The following is a 20,960-nucleotide window of genomic DNA, read 5'->3' on the forward strand; positions in this document are numbered from 1 at the left end:
GGCCAGCTCTAAGCCAGGAGCTTAGCACGCAAGGCAGCAGCTAGAGGGCGCTCAGGGAAGGGCCCCATACAGAATACAAAGAGCCCTGGTAGAGGACCAGGAGGTGGATCACAGGCAGGCCTTCTCCCCGGAAGTCCCCAGAACCTTCCTGGAGAATCTAAGCCCGGAAGTGAGTCGGGAAACGACAGCAGAGCAATCCGAGCAGACAGCAAGAGCAAAGCCTTGGCAAGAAGCCGAGGTGGCAGTCGGGGGAAGAGCTGGTTAGGTCAGGGCCCTGGTGACACCCAACACAGAGCGTGTGGTGTTCAGTGGGCAGGCTGGGGGCCCAGCATGGTGGCCTTGGCCTTGTCTGGACAGAACAGGCCTGAGGCTGGGGGGAACACCAGGTTCAAGGGGTGAGGAGCTGGCACATGCAGGCCAGGATGCCTGCTTTACCTGCCAAGTGCAGCCTGGGTCCCAAGGCCCCTTTGCTGCACGTGGCCTGCTGTAGCCCAAGCTTGACACTTGGGGTCAGGCCAGGAAAGACTCAAGGCAAATTCCTTCCACGAATGCCCTGGTCTTCCTCTTGGCTGCACGGGCAAACCTCCCAGGGGACACCATCCTGCCACTGGGTGGTCTTGGGGCTTAGGAGGGAGCAGAGGGGAGCCTCAGACCAGGTCTTGGTTGGAGGCAGAGGGACTTCAGAAGAGAGCTTCTGAACTTGGGCCTTCGGTCTGTAAAGTTTAGGGTCACCCACGGAACATGCATTGCCGGGGACTCGATCATTCTGGACAGGCATCAAGGCGGGGCCTCGTCTAAGGGAACTTGTCTTCTTTTGGCTGATCTCTGCAGGGCGCACGTGCAGCCTCGGCACGGAAGGGCAGAACCCTCTGCCCCCAGCAGCACCCTGTACTTCTCAGGAGACAGAAGTCTCTTGGCATTGACCTCAGGCTGCTTCGGGGCAGGTGCAGGGGATGAAGGCTGAGGAAGGGCAGGGGCCGTCGCGGCCTGTCTCTTCCATGTCAGGTCTTTACAGAATCACAGGTGACCGCTCAGTCCTCCCAGCGGGTGCTCTGGCCCGGGGATTCCCATTTTGCAGACTGGAAAACAGAGGCTCTCAAAGTGTATTGATTTTCCCCAAGTTAGCAAAGCTGGGGTGAAAGCCGTGGATGCAACTCCAAAGGGTCCACTTCGCTGCTGGCCAGTTTCCTGGGCCGATCCCTAGACCTGGGGCCAACTTGATCTACTGTGCATTGGCCAAGCAGCGGGGGGACTCAGCCCCTCTTGAGAGGCGAGACACTGCCATGCACTGAGGCCGGCCATCCCTGGGCTTTCTGGTGGGCGTGGCTTGGCTGTGAGGCTCCACTGAGACCCCTGGGTTACTCTCTGCCTAGCGATAGGGTCATCCAGAGGCCCAGCTTCCTAAGGGGGTCTCAACCAGACCCAGTACATGGGCTTTCTCCCGGCAGTCACTTTGCTCTCGGCTGAAATGAGGGGTTGACGCCCACCATCAGATTGAAATTGAACTAAAACAGATGGAGAGAGAGAGGGTTCTAAACAGGTCTGCGGGGACCGAGTCACTCATTACGATGCACCCAGAGCCGTGGGTATTTAATCTGCAGCTCCAGGCTTCCATCCCTAGCAGACTGATGTCCTCGGCCTCCCGTTCTCCTTGTGTAGCTTTTATGAATGCTGATGGTAATCTCTTGAGAAGCAATATGATTTGGTAATAAAAAGATTACCTGTATTAAATAAAAATAATATCTACATAGGAAATGCTGTTAGTGCTACAAATCTGGTTAAAGATATTACCACGAAGAAAAATGTTATTTTTTTCACAGCTGTCTAATGCATTTTAGCAAAAGTAATATCTTTAAAACTTAAGCCTGTATTATTTATAAAGGAAGCAATAACTGATTTTCCTATTTCTCATATTAATAAATGTATTTGCATACATTTGTTTCAAAATTAATGGGTTTTCTCACTTCTGCAATTCCAAAGCAAACAACAAATTCCCTAGAAGTGGAGGTGTTCAGTCACTTGTATTGTAAATCCGTGGTTTGGCATAAACTCTGGTGGCTGCCAGCAGCGAGTCCCTGCCAGGACTGGATTCTCAGGGAAGGAAGGAAGAAAGGAGGTGAGGGAAAAAGAAAGGGAAGAGAGGGTGAGAAGGAGAGCCCCCAAGAAGCCCAGTAGGATCTACAGCGCCTGTGTAAGACAGGCCCCAAACAAGCGAGCAGAAACAACAACATGAAGTGTAGACTGCTAAGAAATAAAACGCTCAGAGAGCATTACTGACCCGAGATCTGCTCTCATTCCCTTCTGTAGGACCTCCTCAACGTCAGGAATAAGGAACCCTGGAAGTGGGCATTGAGCCCAGTGGCTGACGCGCCCAGGTCCCGCAGTGGAGTACTTGGCCTTGAGCCCCATCCCTAGCTCCTGGCTCCAGCTTCCCACCAAAGCAGAGTCCGGGAGAGAGCAGTGGGGACTCGAGTTGTTGGGTTCCTGCCACTCACATTGGAGACCTGGGGTGAGTTCCCAGCTCCTGGCTTTGATCCCCGCTGGGCAGCTGAGGAAGGAGTGACCCAGCAGATGGGAGCTCTGTCTGTCTGTCTATCTGTCTGTCTCTCTCAACATAATAAAGCCCATGAGTGTCCAAATAAGTTGCAAACAATAATGTGGAGAGGATGATGGCTTCCTTCCTGTGGGATAATCATGCCAGAAGACAGCTGACAACGTGAAACCAAGTCAGCAGGTTGCAAAAGCATAGGTAATTCTGAGGCCAAAGTCTACAGTCTTTGCGTGTGAGGCTCGGTGGAGACATCACTTACAGTTGGAGACGCCGGTGATGGATCTGAAAAACTAAGCACTCCCGAGTACTAACACTGTACGTATCACTCCTCGGTTGGGTCGCATCAAGAGGCCCCCCATGTGGCTCCGAGCGCACAGCTATTTTCATAATACAGGCTTGGGTCTAGCTAGGACCGGCCCAAACCAGCCCACTGCTGTATCTAGATCAAGGGAGTGGCTTTATGGGCAGTAGGACAACCCATTCTCAGTGCAGATCCTGTGCCATGGTTTTAAAGTGCCCCATGTGAGCAATTCATGTCTTCTTCTTCTTCTTTTTTTTTTTTTAATGTATTTGAAAGGCAGAGATACAGAGAGAGGAGGAGAGACCCAGAGAGGGATCTTCCATCAGCTGGTTCACTCCCCTAATGGCCACAATGTCTGGGGCTGGGCCAGGCTGAAACTAGGAGCTTCATCTGGGTCTCTCCTGTGGGTGGCAGGGGCCCAAGCACTTGCGCCATCTGTCACTGCTTTCCTAGGTGCATTGAGCAGGGAGCTGGATCAGCAGTGGAGCAGCTGGATCTTGAACCAGCGCCCGTACGGGATGCTGGCATCACAGGCAGAGGCTTTACCTGCTACACCACAGCTCCGGCTCCATGATTCACTTCTAAAACCCTGTGGATCAGAGGCAGTGCACCAGGGCAGGGGCAGGAGGGCAGGGAAGTCTAAATGATCACAGAGGGCAATGGAAAGTCAGGCACCACCAGGCAGTTCCGGGGCAACGCCACCAACAAGGAAGCAAAGGGGAGGGCGTGTGCATGTGGGACACAGCCGGACTGGACACCCAGCTGTGGCAGAAACATGTCAGACCCTACTCCCTACTCAATGAAGCTAAAAGCCTGGTATTGGGAAGCCCGCCCACCTGTCCAATGGCCTGATCAGTCTCTCTCTCCATCAGGCGGGGCTGACACCATTGGCAAGGACGTGACCCTTCACATACCAGTGGAAGCCCCCAAGTCTGCACTGCCACAGGAAAGCCTGCGACACCGGCATCGTCTGTGGGCCGTGGCTGCTCCACTTCTGATCCAACTCCCTGCTAATGCACCTGGGAAAAGCAGTGGAGGATGGCCCAACTCTCTGGGCCCCTGTAGGAGACCCAGGTAAAACTCTTGGCTCCTGGCTTTGGCCTGGCCCAATGCTGGCTGTTGTGGCCATCTGGGGAGTGAACCAGCAGATGGAATCTTTGTTTAAAAAATAAAGAAACTTGCTCTGCCTGTAGGAGGAGGCACAGCAGGCGCGAATGGAGCGCCGGGAACAGCCACCCACTCAGGAAAGGTCATTGTAAAGGACGAGGAAGCAGAGGCCCAGCTAGTCAGTGTTACCAATCAGAAAGTTCCGGAACCAGGACAGTCGGATTCCATCACACACGCCTTTCCTGAGACTCCTCACTGAGTCTGTATAATAATAATTGCACCGGGTTGGAGACATCGCAGGCCCTGTGGGCCACCTGCTGCCACCATCGGACCCGAGGCTGGACAAGGCCAGCTCAGCAGGTGGGTGGCAGGAAGTGTTGAGTGCTGGGAGGTGACCTCCCGGCCTCAGAATCAAGTGCTGTGCCGCGGCAGTGAGCCAAGACGCCGTGATGTGGGCACAGGCCAGGTAAGCCCACTCCTCCCTCGCCTCCCGCAGTGCACGCGTTGCGCCCTGACCCCCTGCCATGGCGCTTTCCGGGGGTTCCCAGGCACACGGCCAGAAGCCAGGGATCTCCACTCTGTCTGCAAGTAGCATCCCTCTTGCACAAAACCCCACCAACTCGCCTCAGGTGGTTCCGGAGACCCCTCCCCACCGCTGCAAATGGCCGACTTCACACGGGCTGCGACTTAATTAACACAGCGCTTAATTTCCATGGCTCATTAAGTGCAGCCGCCGCTGCTGCCACTGCTACGTCCTTGTGGGGGCCCCTACCAGGCTAGGGCTGGTCTCAGTTGCCTGAGAGCAACTGGTGCCCACAGCCGGTGCTTGGGCCAGGCCCCCCGCAGGGGCACCGCCTCCCTGTATCTCAACTTCCCGGATGCTCGTGGACCGGGCTCTAGGCAAGAAGATGCCCATGATGTCAGAGCATTCTGGGGCTGCCACTGTGGGACAGCAGCCCCCGGGTATGCAGACAGGAGCTCACACCCTCCCAGGAGTGGGCACAACAGAGCACGCAGCTGGCCTATGCCACCTGCCCCAAGTGCCTCCAAAGGTTCGTGGAACATGGACTCGGAAAAGGAGAATTATTTTGAAATTCATTCCTGCTTCTTCCTAATATGAATTCTGTACAAACTTTTGGAAGCACTCTCGGACATACGCCGTATTTGATGGACTGTAAAGCATCCATCATTGTGATGACAGGTTTGGGGCCGGAAACCCAGCCAACAAAGCAGAGAGAAGAGTAACGCATCCTGAGACCAGCTCTCCGATGCCCAGGACATAGCGTGCAGCACCGCGATTCTGGGCTGTGGGTAGGAACCCCCATGCTGGTCTCAACTCTCTGCACAGCACACGGGGTGCAGTGTCACCCGAAAAACCCCTGAGACTGCTTCTTAGTGGCCCCACAGACACACAGCATGCGACAGTCACTCCGTTCTGGGTGCAGCAAGTATGGGGGGTCCATGCTGCCCCCACACGCCACAGCACCGCTGACTGCCTACGGTCCCCTTGCATGTGCGTGGACCCGTGTGTGATACTGCACAAGGGACCCTGCACTGTTCCACTTGCGACCTTGAACGTGGCGAGTGTCTCTTTCTCCTGAACTCCACCTCACTCCTAGGTGACCTCTGTAGACCCCACCTGGTCCTGGGATCTCCAGAGCTGGAGCCCACGTGCGTGTCCAGTGTCATTTCCAACGGCAGCACAGGCCAGCGACGTAACCCCCCAGAGGCTCGGAAGACTGAGGTCCACCCAGCGCCTGCGAGGGACCTGCGAGCTAATGTTGCACGGATGGCACACAAGACAGTGCTCACAGCACCATTATTCCCAGCGTGGGGGTGAGCAAAAGCGGAAGCACCCCAGCGCCCAGGATGGAGGGATGGCGAAACACGTGTGGTAGAGGCATAACCACGGACAGCCCTTAGCCTCAGGAAACTCTGACATAAACTACAGCCCGGATGACCCTCGGCGACATCCTGCTAAGTGCAAGAAGCCAGGCACAAGACGGCTGAAGATGGAATGATCCCGTTTCTGAGTCGTAGTCTAGTCTAGGACAGAGACGGGACAGGCACGTGGGCTGGCAGCCAAGACGCTGGCGACACCCCCGTCCGCCGCATCAGAGGGCCTGGGTTCTGTATCCAGTTCCACGTCTGACTCTGGTTTCCTGCTAATGCAGACCAGGTAAGGCAGGAGTGATGACGGCATTCCCGCCTACCTGGGGGAGCTCGATGGTGTTCCCAGAACCTGGCTCAGCACCGGCCAGGGCCGCTTGAGGGCATTTGGGGAGTGAAGCAGTGGATGGGCGAGTTCTTTCTGTCTCTCATTCTCTCCTCTCTCACCTCCCCTCAAGGCATTTGACTTCCTTGCATTAAAAATTGATAGCAACAGGAAGCAGAATGGTGGGTGCTGGGGTCGGCGGAGGAGTGATGGGAGAGCCGGTGTTGGCTGGGTGCAGAGATTCAGTTTGGGGACACGAAACTGTCCTGTGATGGTTGCACAGTGCTATGGCTGTATTTAATGCCGCCGAATGGTATACTTGAAAATGATTAAAAGGGCACCTTTTCTGCTCTGCATATTTCATTACGATAAAAAAGTAAAGTGAGTTTAAAATGCTACATGCAGGGGGCCCTGGCACAACGCAGGCACACAGTAGGCGATCTGGTGGCTTGCTGGGAGTGTGTGCCATCACGGCAAGGCCTTCCCAGGTGACTGTCTTGCCAACATGGACGCTGAGGCCCAGAGAAAGAAAATGATTTGCTGCAAGTCAGATACGGTAGCACCGCGGACGTGAGGCCCGGAAGCCTGGCCTTGGCACACAGACGTTCCAGTTCCGGCTTGTTTGTGGCAACAAGTGCAAGGGGCAGTGTCCGCTCCATGCTGAGTGGACAGCGTGCCCTTGCTGATGCTTCAGCCGCCCCGCGGCCTCCCACCCCCACCCCCAGCACAGTCCCACCAAGGCTGCTGAGACTTTGGGGTGGGCTCTTTTCCTTGTTACCACAGAGGGACGAAGGGAGGGTCCCTTGATAAGAACTGCGCCTGTCCCTGGGAGGCAGGTGGCATGGAAGAAAGAGCCACAGTTCTAGAAGATGCCAGAATGTTCTTAAGGAAATCTGCAGAGGAGTTTTAGGACCCCCAAAGGGAATCAGGTACTTTCTTTCCACCCTGTGCTCATTCCACTGAGAGCTGGAATTCATCTTTGTTCTAAGGAAAAGCTGGGCCCAAAGGCTTGAGTCTGTGACGATTCACTAGAAGAATCATTTAAAAGGAAGAAAGGGAGACCAGACAGTCCTAAGGCAGATGGACCCATCTGTCAAAGGCAGGTCTGAGGCCCCGGAAACCAGGAGTCACACCCTAGACTCCAGTGTGGAGGCTCATGGGGTTCACACCATGGTGGAGGCTTCCTGTGACGCTGACGCTGCCTAGCGCAGACTGACTTAGCCCACCGCCAGCCGGTCTCGCCTGGTCACCAATAGGCCAAACCGGCTACCATGGGCTCACCCTGCGGGTGGCCATCACCCAGGTATCCTTGTGAGCACGCGCCACACCTGCTGGGTCGGGCTCACGCTACACCTTGGAGCACTCTGAAGCAGTTCAGCTTGCAATTGGTTAGCTCAACCCAGAGGAGCCCGACTTGACAAGCGGGGGGTGTGTGTGGGGAGCTGTTCGGATGAGCTCTGGTTGATTGCAGAGAGAGGCAGGGAACTAACTGACGGATCACCCAAGCTGGGGGCTTTCCCCGTGCTCTCTCACTTAATCTTCTCAACAGCCCAGCGAGATGTGCGTAATTAACCCTCGTTGCTGGAGGTAGAATAACTTGCAGAAGATTCCCCGTGCATTCAGGGGCAGGGCTGGGACACAGATCTCGCAGCCGTAGCTGCTGTGATTTCTGTCTGTCTCTTCCCAAGGTGAGGGAGACCCTTCACGACAGGTAGACAGGTAGACCGGGGCTTCCAGCCCTAACGCAACCACCCGAAGGGGCGAGGGGAAGCCGTGGAAGCATCCTAAGGGGCACGCAGTGGAGCTCCCTGGCTGCCAAGCAGTCGCGGGCTCCCCCACCGCCGTCGTCCACATGATCATCGTTTCTTGTAGATTAATGAGCAACATCTGGATGGGATTCCTGGCACGGGGTGCCGCGCTGGGACCATTTGTTCTCCAAACTGACTTAGAATGCTTGTTGCCTGAGAACGACTCAGGGGAAGCACGATTATTATTTTTGAGTGAATTTCCAGCGAGAGGGGGGTTATCCAATGTCTAGACGAGCAGGCGAGAAAAGCTGCACCAAGAGTAGACAGGAGGGTTTTGGCTCCTTACTGTAGAAGATGCCTTGACTTTGTGCCTACCTGCTCCTGGCCCAGGGCTCAGCGGTCTCTGAGTATCCCTAAGGTCAAGGTTTCCCGAGCGTCTGCAAAGAGTGACCGTGCTGGCGAGGTCACACCACAACACAGTTCCTAGGACATTCGTGATTCTCTGAGATGTTCAGGTGTCACAGCCAGGCCTGCTGCCCACCATAGCTCGTGCCTTCACCTCCAGAGGACCTTTGCAAGGTCAGGGTTGGGTCTGCCTGTACAGCTGGGAGTGGGCCAAGCCTGCTGATAGCCACTGGATGACCCCAGGGTTCTTTCCATTCACAAGGGACGATGCGCCCCTGGGAAGCAGGGTCCCGGTGATGGGGTTGGAAGAACAGAGGAAGTGAACTCTCCATTCTTCCAGTTCTGCCCAGGGGGAGTCTACCATGAGCACCACCACCCATGCAGGAGCCAGCCTAGCTCACAGCTCACTCATGAAACAGGAGGCTGCCTCCAAAAGCTCACAGAGTGGGATTGAGAGACAAGCTAACGTTGGTGCAAAGCATTTTGGAAATCTGTGTATACAAGGGCTCTTCAAAGAATTCATGGAAAATGCACGTTATAAAAATAACCACGTATGTGTGGTAACATCATTAGCATTGAGATGTATCTACCTTTTAATTCTACCTTTTCCTTTGACATTTGGAAATACCCAGGTAAATCTGAATTTCGGAGAGCAGATGCTCTTTCAGTAGAAATCACCGTGTCTGTGAAAAGCGCTGAAGCAGAACGAGGCATCCCGTGTGTTCGTTTGTGAGAGCCGGCAGCCAGAGCTGACATAACGTGTGAGCTGGTCAGCTTCTGGCCCTGGCTCAGCTGCACTGTCCAGTCTTTGCATACACTGTGGCGCACCCCCGGGCCTTTGCACTGTCCTTAGCCCAGACCCCCCATTCTGAAGTCCTCACTTGTACTCGTCACACCATTCCTTCTCCCGCTAGTTTTCCTAATCTCCGTCCGCCTGCCTTTCCAGTTTCCAAGACCCCCACTCTGCCTTGTCCACCAAATCTTACTCCTGCCAAGTATATTTCTGACAGTATCTCGGACTCTGCTGGACACGTGGGCAAGAGTGACTGATGAAGCTTGTGCTTCTTCTGCATGAACCAGAAAAAGGGGAGCCAGAAATCAAGTGAGGATCCCCGGCTGAAGCCCAGCTCCCGGTCTGTGTGATATAGTGTGTTTGTGTGCATGCGTGTGTGCATGGTGTGCCTGCATGTGCGTGCACGGGTGTGCATGTGTGCCTGCATGTGCGTGCATGTGTGTGTACATTGTGTGCGTGCATGTGCGTGTGTGTACACATATGTGTGCACGTGTGTGCACGTGTGTGCGGGGCAACGCTCACCTGCAGAGAGCAGAAAGCCTGGGTGAAGGGTGGCATCCGGACCAGGTAGGAGGCGACGATGATGGCTGAGGAGTAGTGAGTGCAGTAGTGACACTGGACCATCATGTCTCCTGCAAAGAAAGGACATGTCTGACAGTGGCTCCCCGACCTGTGCTGGTGCAGGTGGCAGACGCGGGCGTCCCTCTCCTAGGGAGGAAGGTTTTAAAAAGCTGACGTTTAGGAAGTGGGTGCAGCCAAGTGGAAACACGACAGGCGTGTGCGAGTGTGGTCAGCATCGGCCGGGTGGACACGGTCTGAGGACCAGGTTCTGGGGGCAGACGGGGGTGGGTTCCGCTGTCCGCAGGCTGAGCTGTTGGAACGAGTGGGTAACACTTTCTGAGGTGCCATTTCCTGCCCATGCGCATGGGTTCACTGTGCGAGGGATCTTCAAAAATGTGGAAAAATAGCATGAAAAATTCAGTTTGGATGAAAAAAATATTTGATGTTTTTGCAAAAAAACATGCGTCGCTTTTGCACGGTGTGTGTTTTCCATGAACTTTTGGAACAGCCCTCACCCAGATGAATGCCAAGTACATCTGGGCTGGCACAAGGTCCACACGGAACGTCCACAGCTCCCCAGGCCACTCCTACATGCGGCCAGGGTGCTCACCCCTGGATCGGTCATCTGCAGGCTCGGGGATGGACTGCCCCAACTGTTACCAAGGGTCATTTCAAGGCATTCAGAACAGCACCGAACAACACCACCACAATCGAATTATAATCTTGCCCACCTTCAGTCTTCTCCACTTCTTTAAACCTCTGGATGAATTTCAGCTTCCTTTCCTTGGTCTGAGCCCCCATGGGCTTTGCAAGATCCCGGAAGGTCTTGGGATTTGTCAAGTTCAACGTCTAGAAGGTAGATGTGCATGTGCAGCTGAGTGAACCTCCCCTTCCACCTCCACGGCCCCACCCACCCTCCCCCACGACCCCCACCCCCTGCCACAGCCACCAGCCCTTGGGAGCCCCGGGAGCCACGCTCCTTTAGTTTTATGGCTCTTTTTATGGGTTTACTGCCATTTGGCCTGCCCCCGCTCTGGTCATTAGCTGGCATGCTGAGTTTTTATGGCCCTGGAGCCAGCGATCCACGGAGACTTCACAGGGGAGGGATGCAGAGTAAGAAGTTGGGAAGATTGAGTTCAGGCTGAGCCTGTTGCAAGCTGACCCAAAGTCAGACCGCGACCACCTGTTCCCGGAAAGAGACTTCCAAGCCAATCCTGTGTGGCTATCAGGCACTCGGCTCTTGCCCTCAGGGAGTCATTTATTCCAATGCTTCAGGGTCCCTGCTAAGCATCCAGGTTTATAGGATGCCTGAAGTCATCAGTTAGGGGAGGACATGAAGGAGGCCTCTCCCTTCTGAGCAGTGACAGCCCCACTCCACCCTTGACCTTGGGAACTCACTGCAGAGGAGACTGGGGAAGTTCCAGGGCCAGGGGGCCTGGAGACCTGTCTCCTTGGAGAAGAGGCTGCCGTGTGTTAGCAGGGGAGCAAGGATGCTCGGGCAGGGAATCGCCCAGCTCTTTGAGAGGAGCGCGGCTTCCCCGTCCCCGAGGCTCTTAAAGGGGCTAGACAGGGGCAGGCGGGAGACAGCCGCTCCTCAGCCCCAGGGACTGATGGACAGAGTGTGTGGCATCCCGGCCTCCAGCCACAACCAATCTGTCAGGCTGGAGTGGCTCGCTGTGGCCACGGCTCCTGATGATACTGGAAATTCACATTTGTTTTAGGAGACATGACCCGATTTTCAAAGGCCAGTAAATAATCCAAAATTAAAAATACAAGTGTTTGGTAAACTCCCACTTGGCAAGGCATGCGTCCGGGCTGGGGATGGACACTATTTTGTGTCTGAAAGGCTTGGGGCTCAGGTGGACATTTTGTACAAGAAGGGAACACAGGTGGCTGGTGAGCAGATGGTTGCTGCGTTAGATGCATTGCGTGGCCAAGGGGACCCGCATGAATCCCTCCCTTGCCCAAATCCCGGGGGTGTGGCGAGCACGCAGCCCCAGGCAGCGCTGGCCAGGGACCTGGACCTTCTGTCCTTGACACACAACCCAGCACCGTGCAGGTAGCCACAGCCTGGTGGTCAGGACCCTACTCCATGGCTGAGCTGTCTCCGCTTGTCTCTCTTTCCCTTTCTCGCTCTCCCTCACCCCCTTTCTATCTCTGTTGATTCAGGAATGAGCTCCATGCCCCACCTCACTTCCGACAGCCACTCCACCCCACTGTGGGTGCACAGCAGTTGCTTCTATCAGGGTGAGGGAGCAGGAAGCCCTCTGGGCTTATGGGGACAGTTGGTTTGGTCGTGGGGACCCTTGCACAGGTACATCTGGGACAGAAACCCAGGCTGCAGTGACATCATGAGGGCCGAGCACTGAACCCCTCGCAGAGGCTCTGGGGCTTCACCGAGGGAGCTCTGTGTGGCCTCGGGAGCCCCGTGCAGCTCCCACGTGGATGCCTTACCTCGGAGCTGTAGTCAGCCAGGACCCAGGGGAACACGGGGTACTGCATGTAGTCATTGTACGTCCTGCCGGCCTGGGTGTTGAGGTACATGAGGTACTCGAAATTGCTGATGTCCCTTTTCTAGAGAAGAGACGAAGAGGGTATGGGCCAAGCAGTCTGCCTCCCCTCGGGGGAGGGGGGGCAAGGTGCTGATCCCAGCCTTCCACAGGAGCCCCTCAAGCTGGCACCTGGCTTCTTTCTTGTACATCTTGTGCCCAAGCCAGCAGCTGCTCCGGCAGGCACACCTCATCATCAATATGAATGCAGGCAAGGTGGTCACGGAAGACAAGGAAAACCAGCCGAGCCATCCAAACCGCAATGAAGCATTCTTGTGGGCCATGCTCAACCGCTGATGGACATCATGGCACAGGTGCTGTGCGTGAACCTACTGCTGACCCCTTTATGGCTGCAAAAAGCAGCTGCAGGCCTGGCCAAGGGGCTGGATGCTCTTCCTTCTTCCGCAACTTAGATGTCTGCCCTACCCCTGCCCCTGGCTGTTGGAGGTAACACTTACGCTGCCAGGCCATCTGCCTTAAGAGGAATAGTCACAGATGGTGACAGGTTCTGGGTGTAGGAGAGAATTCAGCAAAACCACCCAGGGAATGAGCAGGTCCCATACAACATGGATATCGGCTTGGATATGGGACCTCTGTGCTTTGGGTCTCTCCTCTCCTCAGCCTGCTCTGTGGAAAGGGACGTGAGTGACCAGGAGTGACTCTCTCGCAGTCCTGTCGTCTTTAGGACTGGCTCTCTTGGGGTCCCTTTCTTTACTGGGAGCCCTGGGCTAAATGTCAGCGCATCTGGGCTGGGACCACTTGTATCTTCCCAGGAACAAGTGGAGATGCCCCTGCTCCTGCTGTGTGTGTGTGAGAGAGAGACAGAGAGCCTGTGTGTGCATGTGAGTGTGTATGTGTACATGCATGTGCATGTGTGCACGTGTGTGTATATAAGTGTGCATGTGTGTGAGACAGAATGCATGTGTGTATGAGAGAGAGCATGTGTATGTGTGTGTGTGAGAGAGCATGTATGTGTGAGTGTGTATGTGTACATGCATGTGTGCACGTGTGTGTATATAAGTGTGCATGTGTGTGTGAGACAGAATGCATGTGTGTATGAGAGAGAGCATGTGTATGTGTGTGTGAGAGAGCATGTGTGTGTGAGAGAGCATGTGTGAGTGTGCATGTGTACATGCATGTGTGCACATGTGCATATATAAGTGTGCATGTATGTGAGAGACAGAATGCATGTGTGTATGAGAAAGAGGGCATGTGTGTGTATGTGTGTGTGTGAGAGAGCGTGTGTGTGTGAGCGTGCATGTGTACATGTATGTGTGAGACAGAATGCATGTCTGTATGAGAGAGAGCATTGTGTGTGTGTGCATGTGTGTGAGAGTGTGCATGTGTACATGTATGTGTGCACATGTGTGTATATAAGTGTGCATGTATGAGACAGAATGCATGTGTGTATGAGAGAGAGAGCATGTGCATGTGTGTGTGTGTGTGTATCACATCTGCCTACACACTCACTCACTCCCCGGCTCTGACTCCAGGGCAAAAATCGCTGTCTGTCACTGTGTTCCTGGCGGGGAAAGACGTGGGCCATGTGGGATAATTAACAGAACAAGCTGCCTGCTGGATTGTTCCACACACTTCCTCCCTCCGTCCCCGGGACCCGAGCGAGCGCTTGGCTGGTTTGCATTCCCAGGGCCATGCTCTAGAGAAGCCACTGTACCTGCCACTTCTGCAGCATGTTTCTGTCGAAACCGGAGTGTTTCCTGTGAGACAGAACACCGAGACGGTGACCCGCTATCCCACTGTGAGACAGAACACCGCGACGGTGACCCGCTATCCCTCTGTGAGACAGAACACCGCGACGGTGACCCGCTATCCCACTGTGAGACAGAACACCGCGACGGAGACCCGCTATCCCTCTGTGAGACAGAACACCGCGACGGTGACCCGCTATCCCTCTGTGAGACAGAACACCGCGACGGTGACCCGCTATCCCACTGTGAGACAGAACACTGCGACGGTGACCCGCTATCCCTCTGTGAGACAGAACACCGCGACGGTGACCCACCATCCCACTGTGAGACAGAACACCGTGATGGTGACCCGCTATCCCACTGTGAGACAGAACACCGCGACGGTGACCCGCTATCCCACTGTGAGACAGAACACCGCGACGGTGACCCGCTATCCCACTGTGAGACAGAACACCGTGATGGTGACCCGATATCCCACTGTGAGACAGAACACCGTGACGGTGACCTGCTATCCCACTGTGAGACAGAACACCGCGACGGTGACCCGCTATCCCACTGTGAGACAGAACACCGCGACGGTGACCCGCCATCCCACTGTGAGACAGAACACCGTGATGGTGACCCGCCATCCCACTGTGAGATAGAACACTGCAATGGTGACCCACTATCCCGCTGTGAGACAGAACACCACGACGGTGACCCGCTATCCCACTGTGAGACAGAACACCGTGATGGTGACCCGCTATCCCACTGTGAGACAGAACACCGCGACGGTGACCCGCCATCCCACTGTGAGACAGAACACCGTGATGGTGACCCGCTATCCCACTGTGAGACAGAACACCGTGATGGTGACCTGCTATCCCACTGTGAGAACACCGCGACGGAGACCCGCTATCCCACTGTGAGACAGAACACCGCGACGGTGACCCGCCATCCCACTGTGAGATAGAACACTGCAATGGTGACCCGCTATCCCACTGTGAGACAGAACACCGCGATGGTGACCCGCTATCCCGCTGTGAGACAGAACACCATGACGGTGACCTGCTATCCCGCTGTGAGACAGAACACCGCGACGGTGACCCACCATCCCACTGTGAGACAGAACACTGTGATGGTGACCCGCCATCCCACTGTGAGACAGAACACCGCGGCGGTGACCCGCCATCCCACTGTGAGACAGAACACTGTGATGGTGACCCGCCATCCCACTGTGAGACAGAACACCGCGACGGTGACCCGCTATCCCACTCTGAGACAGAACACTGTGATGGTGACCCGCTATCCATCCCATTGTGAGACAGAACACCACGACGGTGACCCGCTATCCATCCCACTGTGAGACAGAACACCACGGCGGTGACCCGCTATCCCACTGTGAGACAGAACACCGTGACGGTGACCCGCTATCCATCCCACTGTGAGACAGAATACCATGATGGTGACCCGCTATCCCACTGTGAGACAGAACACCGCGACGGTGACCTGCTATCCCACTGTGAGACAGAACACCGCGACGGTGACCTGCTATCCCACTGTGAGACAGAACACCGCGACGGTGACCTGCTATCCCAAAGCATGGACAAGGAAGGGGAGGGCCCGGCCTTCTGGGGCTCTGTGGGGCAGGGGTGTTTGGGGACCTGCGCTGGCCTGCAGCAAGCCCACTGCCCAAGCTCTTCTCCCCCCTACCCTGCCTCACTGACTCTTAGGGTTCTGCAGCCACTGTCACTCTGCCTGAGGTGCAGCCTGGGGCGAAGTCCCAATGGTGTGCACAGCAGGGTTGGGGGCAGTAACTCTGCCTTCTGTGGCCCCTAAACTTCCCCCATTTGACCTGTGACTTAGGGCAGAACTTCAAAAACTTCATGAAGGGGTGGGCGTTGTGGGTTAAGTGGGTTAAGGCACCACCTGCTACACACTAGCATCCCATACGAGTACTGGTCTGCACCCTGGCTGCTCCACTTCTGATCTAGCTCCCTGTTAATGGCCTGGGAAAGCAACAGAAGATGGCTTAAGTGCTTGGGTCCCCGCACCCATGTGGGAGACCTGGATGGAGTTCCAGGCTCCTGGCTTCAGCCTGGCCCAGCCCTGGCTGTTCAGTTATCTGGGGAGTGAACCAGTGAATGGAAAATCAAGCTCTCTCTCTCTCTATAACTCTGCCTTCCAAATAAATAAATAAATAAATAAATCTTTTTAAAAGGACTTCATGAAAATGGAATTAAAAGACAAGTTTATTTTGATGCAAGATATTGTGAGAGCCATACAGCTTTTTTCATTATGAACATTTTTCATGAATCTTTTGAAGACCCCTTGTAGGCCCAGATTTCAAAAATCACTGCACACAAATAAATATATCTTTTACTTCCAGTTTTTGTGAACTTTTTGGAGAATCATCACGTAATAAAAGTACGTGGTTTCAAAAATTCAAACATCAAGGAAGGCTATGATAATGAAAGTATCTCCAAACCATTGCTCGCTCTCAAGAAATATCCATGGTTTACAGGTTCTAGAACATTCCAGAAATGTTGTGCACATCTACCTGCCTACCTGCATGGCTTTTGTTTCTACTGATCTCCCATAGGACATAACACAGGCACAGTTCTCTCTGCCTCACCTGCCTACCAGCACCCATGGAGGCCGGCTCATGCTGTTCTACCACATTCATTTCCATAGCTGGGGGACACCAGGTATGGGTGTGTCACCGTGGGCTGACCTGCCGGGGATGGGCTTGTTTCTCACAAAGGATGTGTACCCCAACATCTTTGCACATAAAGCTCCAGACACTTCCGTGAGCGTTTCCACGAGATAGAATCCTAACTCTGAAAGTACTGGGTTCAAAGCTCTGAGCATTCTCGATGTTGCTACCTATTACCAAATCATTCTCTCAAAAACATTGTACCAAAGTTCACTTCTACTGTTAGAATATCCCAATCAGACCCGTGCAATGCCATTGTCTGGCTCGGAGAGAGTTTACCAAGACCTAGATTTGCTCAAGAGGTTCCAACCAACCAAACCTCATTTCCTCATTCCCCCCAGCCCCTCTGCACAGTCCCATTCAGGGGCCCAGACCCCACCCACCACATACTTCATTTGCATGGACTCTGGGGAGACTCTGCAGGCCTCAGCCTGAACCAAATCCGACAGCTCAACTGCCCCAGCGGGGAGCTGTGCCTCTTCACCACCACCTCACAGCCCACCATGGTCACAGCCTCTGCCCAGGAGTTCTCCATCCCTCTGCACCCAATTCAGACTTTTCACAGGCAGAAAGCAATTTTCCCAGGCTGGACTTCAGTTCCTTCCTCCCCAGTGGAGAAGCCATTGATCCGGCTTGTTTTATCCAGGCCAAGAACAGCCAACAACCATCCAGACAGAACACAGTCAAATCCACTGCTTTAGCTTGCAAAGGCCCTAGTGAAAATTCTGCTCCCGGGCTCCACCTGCGACCCTGCCGCCTGCCCCAGCTCTGTAGGCTGTAACTGAGAGCAGCGCCCAGGCTGGGGACAGTGAGGGCCACCGCCTCGCAGAGGGCACTGTGTGGAACCTTCCACAGCCTTGAGCCCATGGAGTAGGAAGCCAATGCCTTGCTAATTGTGCTCTTCTGTTTTAGAACTCAAGAGGGGAGAGAGAGCTGGGGAGTAAACCGACCCCCGACAGGATCAGAAAGCTGAGAGTGAGCCCCGGCTGCACTGCCCCGAGAAAGGTTCTAGAATGTCACTCATGGTCAATTGTGATGTTGCCATCAGGTGGAATGACATGAGGAGGAAGAAGGTGCTTCCTGTCCCACTCCTCATCCCATCGGCATGACCTCCGAGGGAGATCCATCATCGTCGGTCCCATCGGAAAGAGACATCACCACCACCAGCTGTGCTGGGTCACCTAACAAAATGTGAGTGCTCACGCTTGCACACTTATAAAAATCATATTCATCTGAAAGCAGCTACAGAACCCTTGAAAGGGTCTATGTGAATATTCTAAATTTCAGACAGGAGACTACTTCCTGGTCAATCATTGTACATAAGTTTCAGATTTCATACGATGCCAGGAATAACACATGGGTTTCCAGACCCCTCCTGGGGTCCGGAAAAGAGCTCTAGATCCAAATTCTGCCTCCACCCCTTGACTGGGGGATGCACTCCAGGAACTGTGGCTATGTCATCCTTCTAATGCTTGACCACACCTTCCCAGGACAGTGAGTTGGACGGAGTCTGCAAAAGGGTTGGGTAGGTGGTTCCCTCGGTGGGAGATGTTTGAGCTGTTCCCTTGCCTACCCTCTGGGAGGAAGAAGAATGGAGAGTCAGGGCCCTAGACTGCCTGTGCAGGCTGTGACTGGGCCGCTCACTGCTCCTTGGTCAACTCAGTGGGCATCATTGGTGGGGAGCTCCCTGGGGTCTCCTGAGGAGTCTGCAGTGTTTCAGGGCAAGAGTCTGGGTCTCCACTTCCCCACTCACCCACTCACCTCCCCACCCCCTTTACCTCTGGGACTTGGAGGCCAGGTCTAGGCCCAGCCCAGCAGGTGTCTACAGAGGATCCATCCACAGGGGAAACTTCAAACCACTGCCTCCCCACTCCCAAAGCAACTTGCAAGTCAAGAAGAACTGGACTCAGACAAAGCCAGTGTGGCCCAGTGAGGCTACCCTGTCTGCAGGGCTGGGCACAACTTTTGTTGGTTGAGAATCCCCACTAGGGAAAATAGAAATTTGACGCTGCTGAGGGCACGGGAGACGCTGCTGTCCTGTAGGAAGTCAACAGATTCGTGCTGGAAACACAAATTTGGGTTCTCCTGGACTCTTATGTCAGGTAGCAGGTCAAGAGGAATCTGTGAGGTGGCTGATGTAATCTTTCAGACCAGAGACTTCCCCTGGGGTTGGTGGAGAACTGGCTCTCTCTGTTGTATCTTCCCACCTTTCTTCATTTCCCCCAGCAGGGAAGAGTCTTGCACGCAGTTCTAGACACAATAATCATAGCACTTGATCAATGTCTAACCCATTTCAGGTTGCAAAGCCTTTTTGCCGATGGCCTAATTTTTGCAAAGACCCAATGAAGGAGCCGTCCTCTCTGTTGAGATGGGGAGGGAGGGAAGGCACGGGGCAAGGAACTGGTGTGCACAGCAGGGGAGTGGGAGACGAATTTCTGGTGCCCCACTCCCCTCACCCCCACCTCAGGCCTGGCACAGAGCAGGTGCTTTTGAATGCTCAACACGTTGAGCTTCTCACAGCACCTGCCAGTACCACACCTCCACCAAGGGCCAGCCTTGTCCCTGAAGCCCAAGGAAAGCAAACAAAAACCGACAGCAACAGAAAGCTCCAACTGCGTGAAAACTGAGCTACTTCACAAGCGGAGTAATGTGTGTGTGTGTGTGTGTGGACTCAACTCAGGTAAACCATGAGCATGAGTGTCGTGACCCTGCAGCTGTGCTAACTGTCTGCAAGCTCAGACAGTGTGTGTGAAGTTCACGCCCAGGTGCTGAAACTAGGAGTGGTTTTAGTTTTTATAAGGTTTACATTTACAAAGCTATTTATCTCCTTACATATTTTCTTCTTTAAAAATATTCATTTTATTTCCATGTATGTGTGTTTTGTGATGTCTGTGTGTTTTGTGGGATTTGGGATAATTATTAAATTTTCTAGTTATTTTTATTTGCTAACTCATTGAAATCCATTTACTATCCTAAATTAAATGATGCACTTTGTTTTGGGACTAAAACCATAAAAATATTCATATTCCATAAGGGTAAATATTAATAGTAAATACATCCATATTAAATATTAAAATTTATTCATCAGGATTCATATAAAGCTATCTCTTGTTTAATGATTTATTTTTATTTTAAAATTGAAGCTTTTTTATTTTGCTTTTTTGCATTTTCCAAAAGTTTTATTACTTAAGTTAATTTTAGTTTTAAAATTATCTCTATTATTTGTTAATGATATTCTTAATTTTCCAATATATGCCTGGGTGGGGAGATTTAGATCATTTTTAATATTTAGTTCTACACGTGCATTTTCTTATTTTTTCTACCATGTTTTATTAGCTGCATAATAATAACTTTACTATTTAACACATTCTGCTGATTTTCTTAATTTCTGGCCATCAAATTTAAAAAACAAAAACTTAAAAAATGATCACAAATGCATACCTAAAGTCACTGTAACCTTATTCATGTTACTGCCAAGGTGGAAACTAAAGGAAAATTCACATAGGAAACCTCCATTTTCAATGTAGATTTTAGAAGCTGCCCATTAGCATTTAACAATGTACTATCCACGGAGGGGGAAAAATGACTATGGACTTGCAGTTTAGAGGGTTACAGTTACTCTGTGTGGAGAGAAACAAAGTGTCGAGAAATAATTAAATCGAAATAAACACTCAGAACAGAACCTCAGAGGAGCCGAGGGAAGTATGTGGATGAAAGAGAAGGGCCCTAAAGGATCACTCAGGGCAGCCGATGCCACCGGAGTTGAGAGATGTGTCCCCAGGAGGAGGCCATGTGGCTCTGCCCTCTGCAGTCCCCACATTGCCATGGAAAGCAGCTTGTCTGGATCCTGCCGGGTTAACCAGAGTCAGAGACCACCTGCCAGAACCCCGGGGATCCAAGAGGCCAGACCACGCCTGAAGGGAAGCTTGGGCATCCCGGCAACCCTCGGTCCCAGCCTCTGGCCCCTCCCTTGGAAGCTGACCTCAAGATTATGCTAATGACCCTCAGGTGCCAGGCGCCTTGTTGCCTGGTGACAGAGTTTCACAGCGGAGCAGCAGGAGGAGAGAGACGCGCAGGGGTAAGTCTGCTCTGGGGCTGCCTTGCCATTATGGATCTGCTTAAACTCTGCCCTTCGAGCTCTGCTTCCCTTTGAGTGAGCAACTCTGGAGACACCTGTTCGCCCGGCGCGCTCTATTTACAAACCCCAGACACCTGCTAATGCATTATTTAGCAGAGGAGGGAGCTTGCGCTGAGCCCCAGCCAGGAAGAGCAGTTAGCTGGGGACACAGCTTGGGGTCCCTGGGCAAGCCTGCGGAGGGAGACGTG

General features: G+C 53.5%; 1 protein-coding gene across 1 annotated transcript in view; it reads right to left on the reverse strand.

The window, feature by feature from the left end:
• WDFY4 (WDFY family member 4) overlaps positions 1-20,960 on the reverse strand; it is a 243,414-nt gene that overhangs the window by 18,231 nt on the left and 204,223 nt on the right. The window contains exons 47-50 of the mRNA XM_062214495.1: positions 13,906-13,948; positions 12,136-12,255; positions 10,413-10,530; positions 9,643-9,752 (exon numbers count right to left, since the gene is read on the reverse strand). Of these exons, the coding sequence (XP_062070479.1) occupies positions 9,643-9,752; positions 10,413-10,530; positions 12,136-12,255; positions 13,906-13,948 (391 nt within the window). The remainder of the gene's footprint in view (positions 1-9,642; positions 9,753-10,412; positions 10,531-12,135; positions 12,256-13,905; positions 13,949-20,960) is intronic.

The sequence above is a fragment of the Lepus europaeus genome, chromosome 17, assembly GCF_033115175.1.
Source record: "Lepus europaeus isolate LE1 chromosome 17, mLepTim1.pri, whole genome shotgun sequence".
NCBI classification, from domain to species: domain Eukaryota; kingdom Metazoa; phylum Chordata; class Mammalia; order Lagomorpha; family Leporidae; genus Lepus; species Lepus europaeus.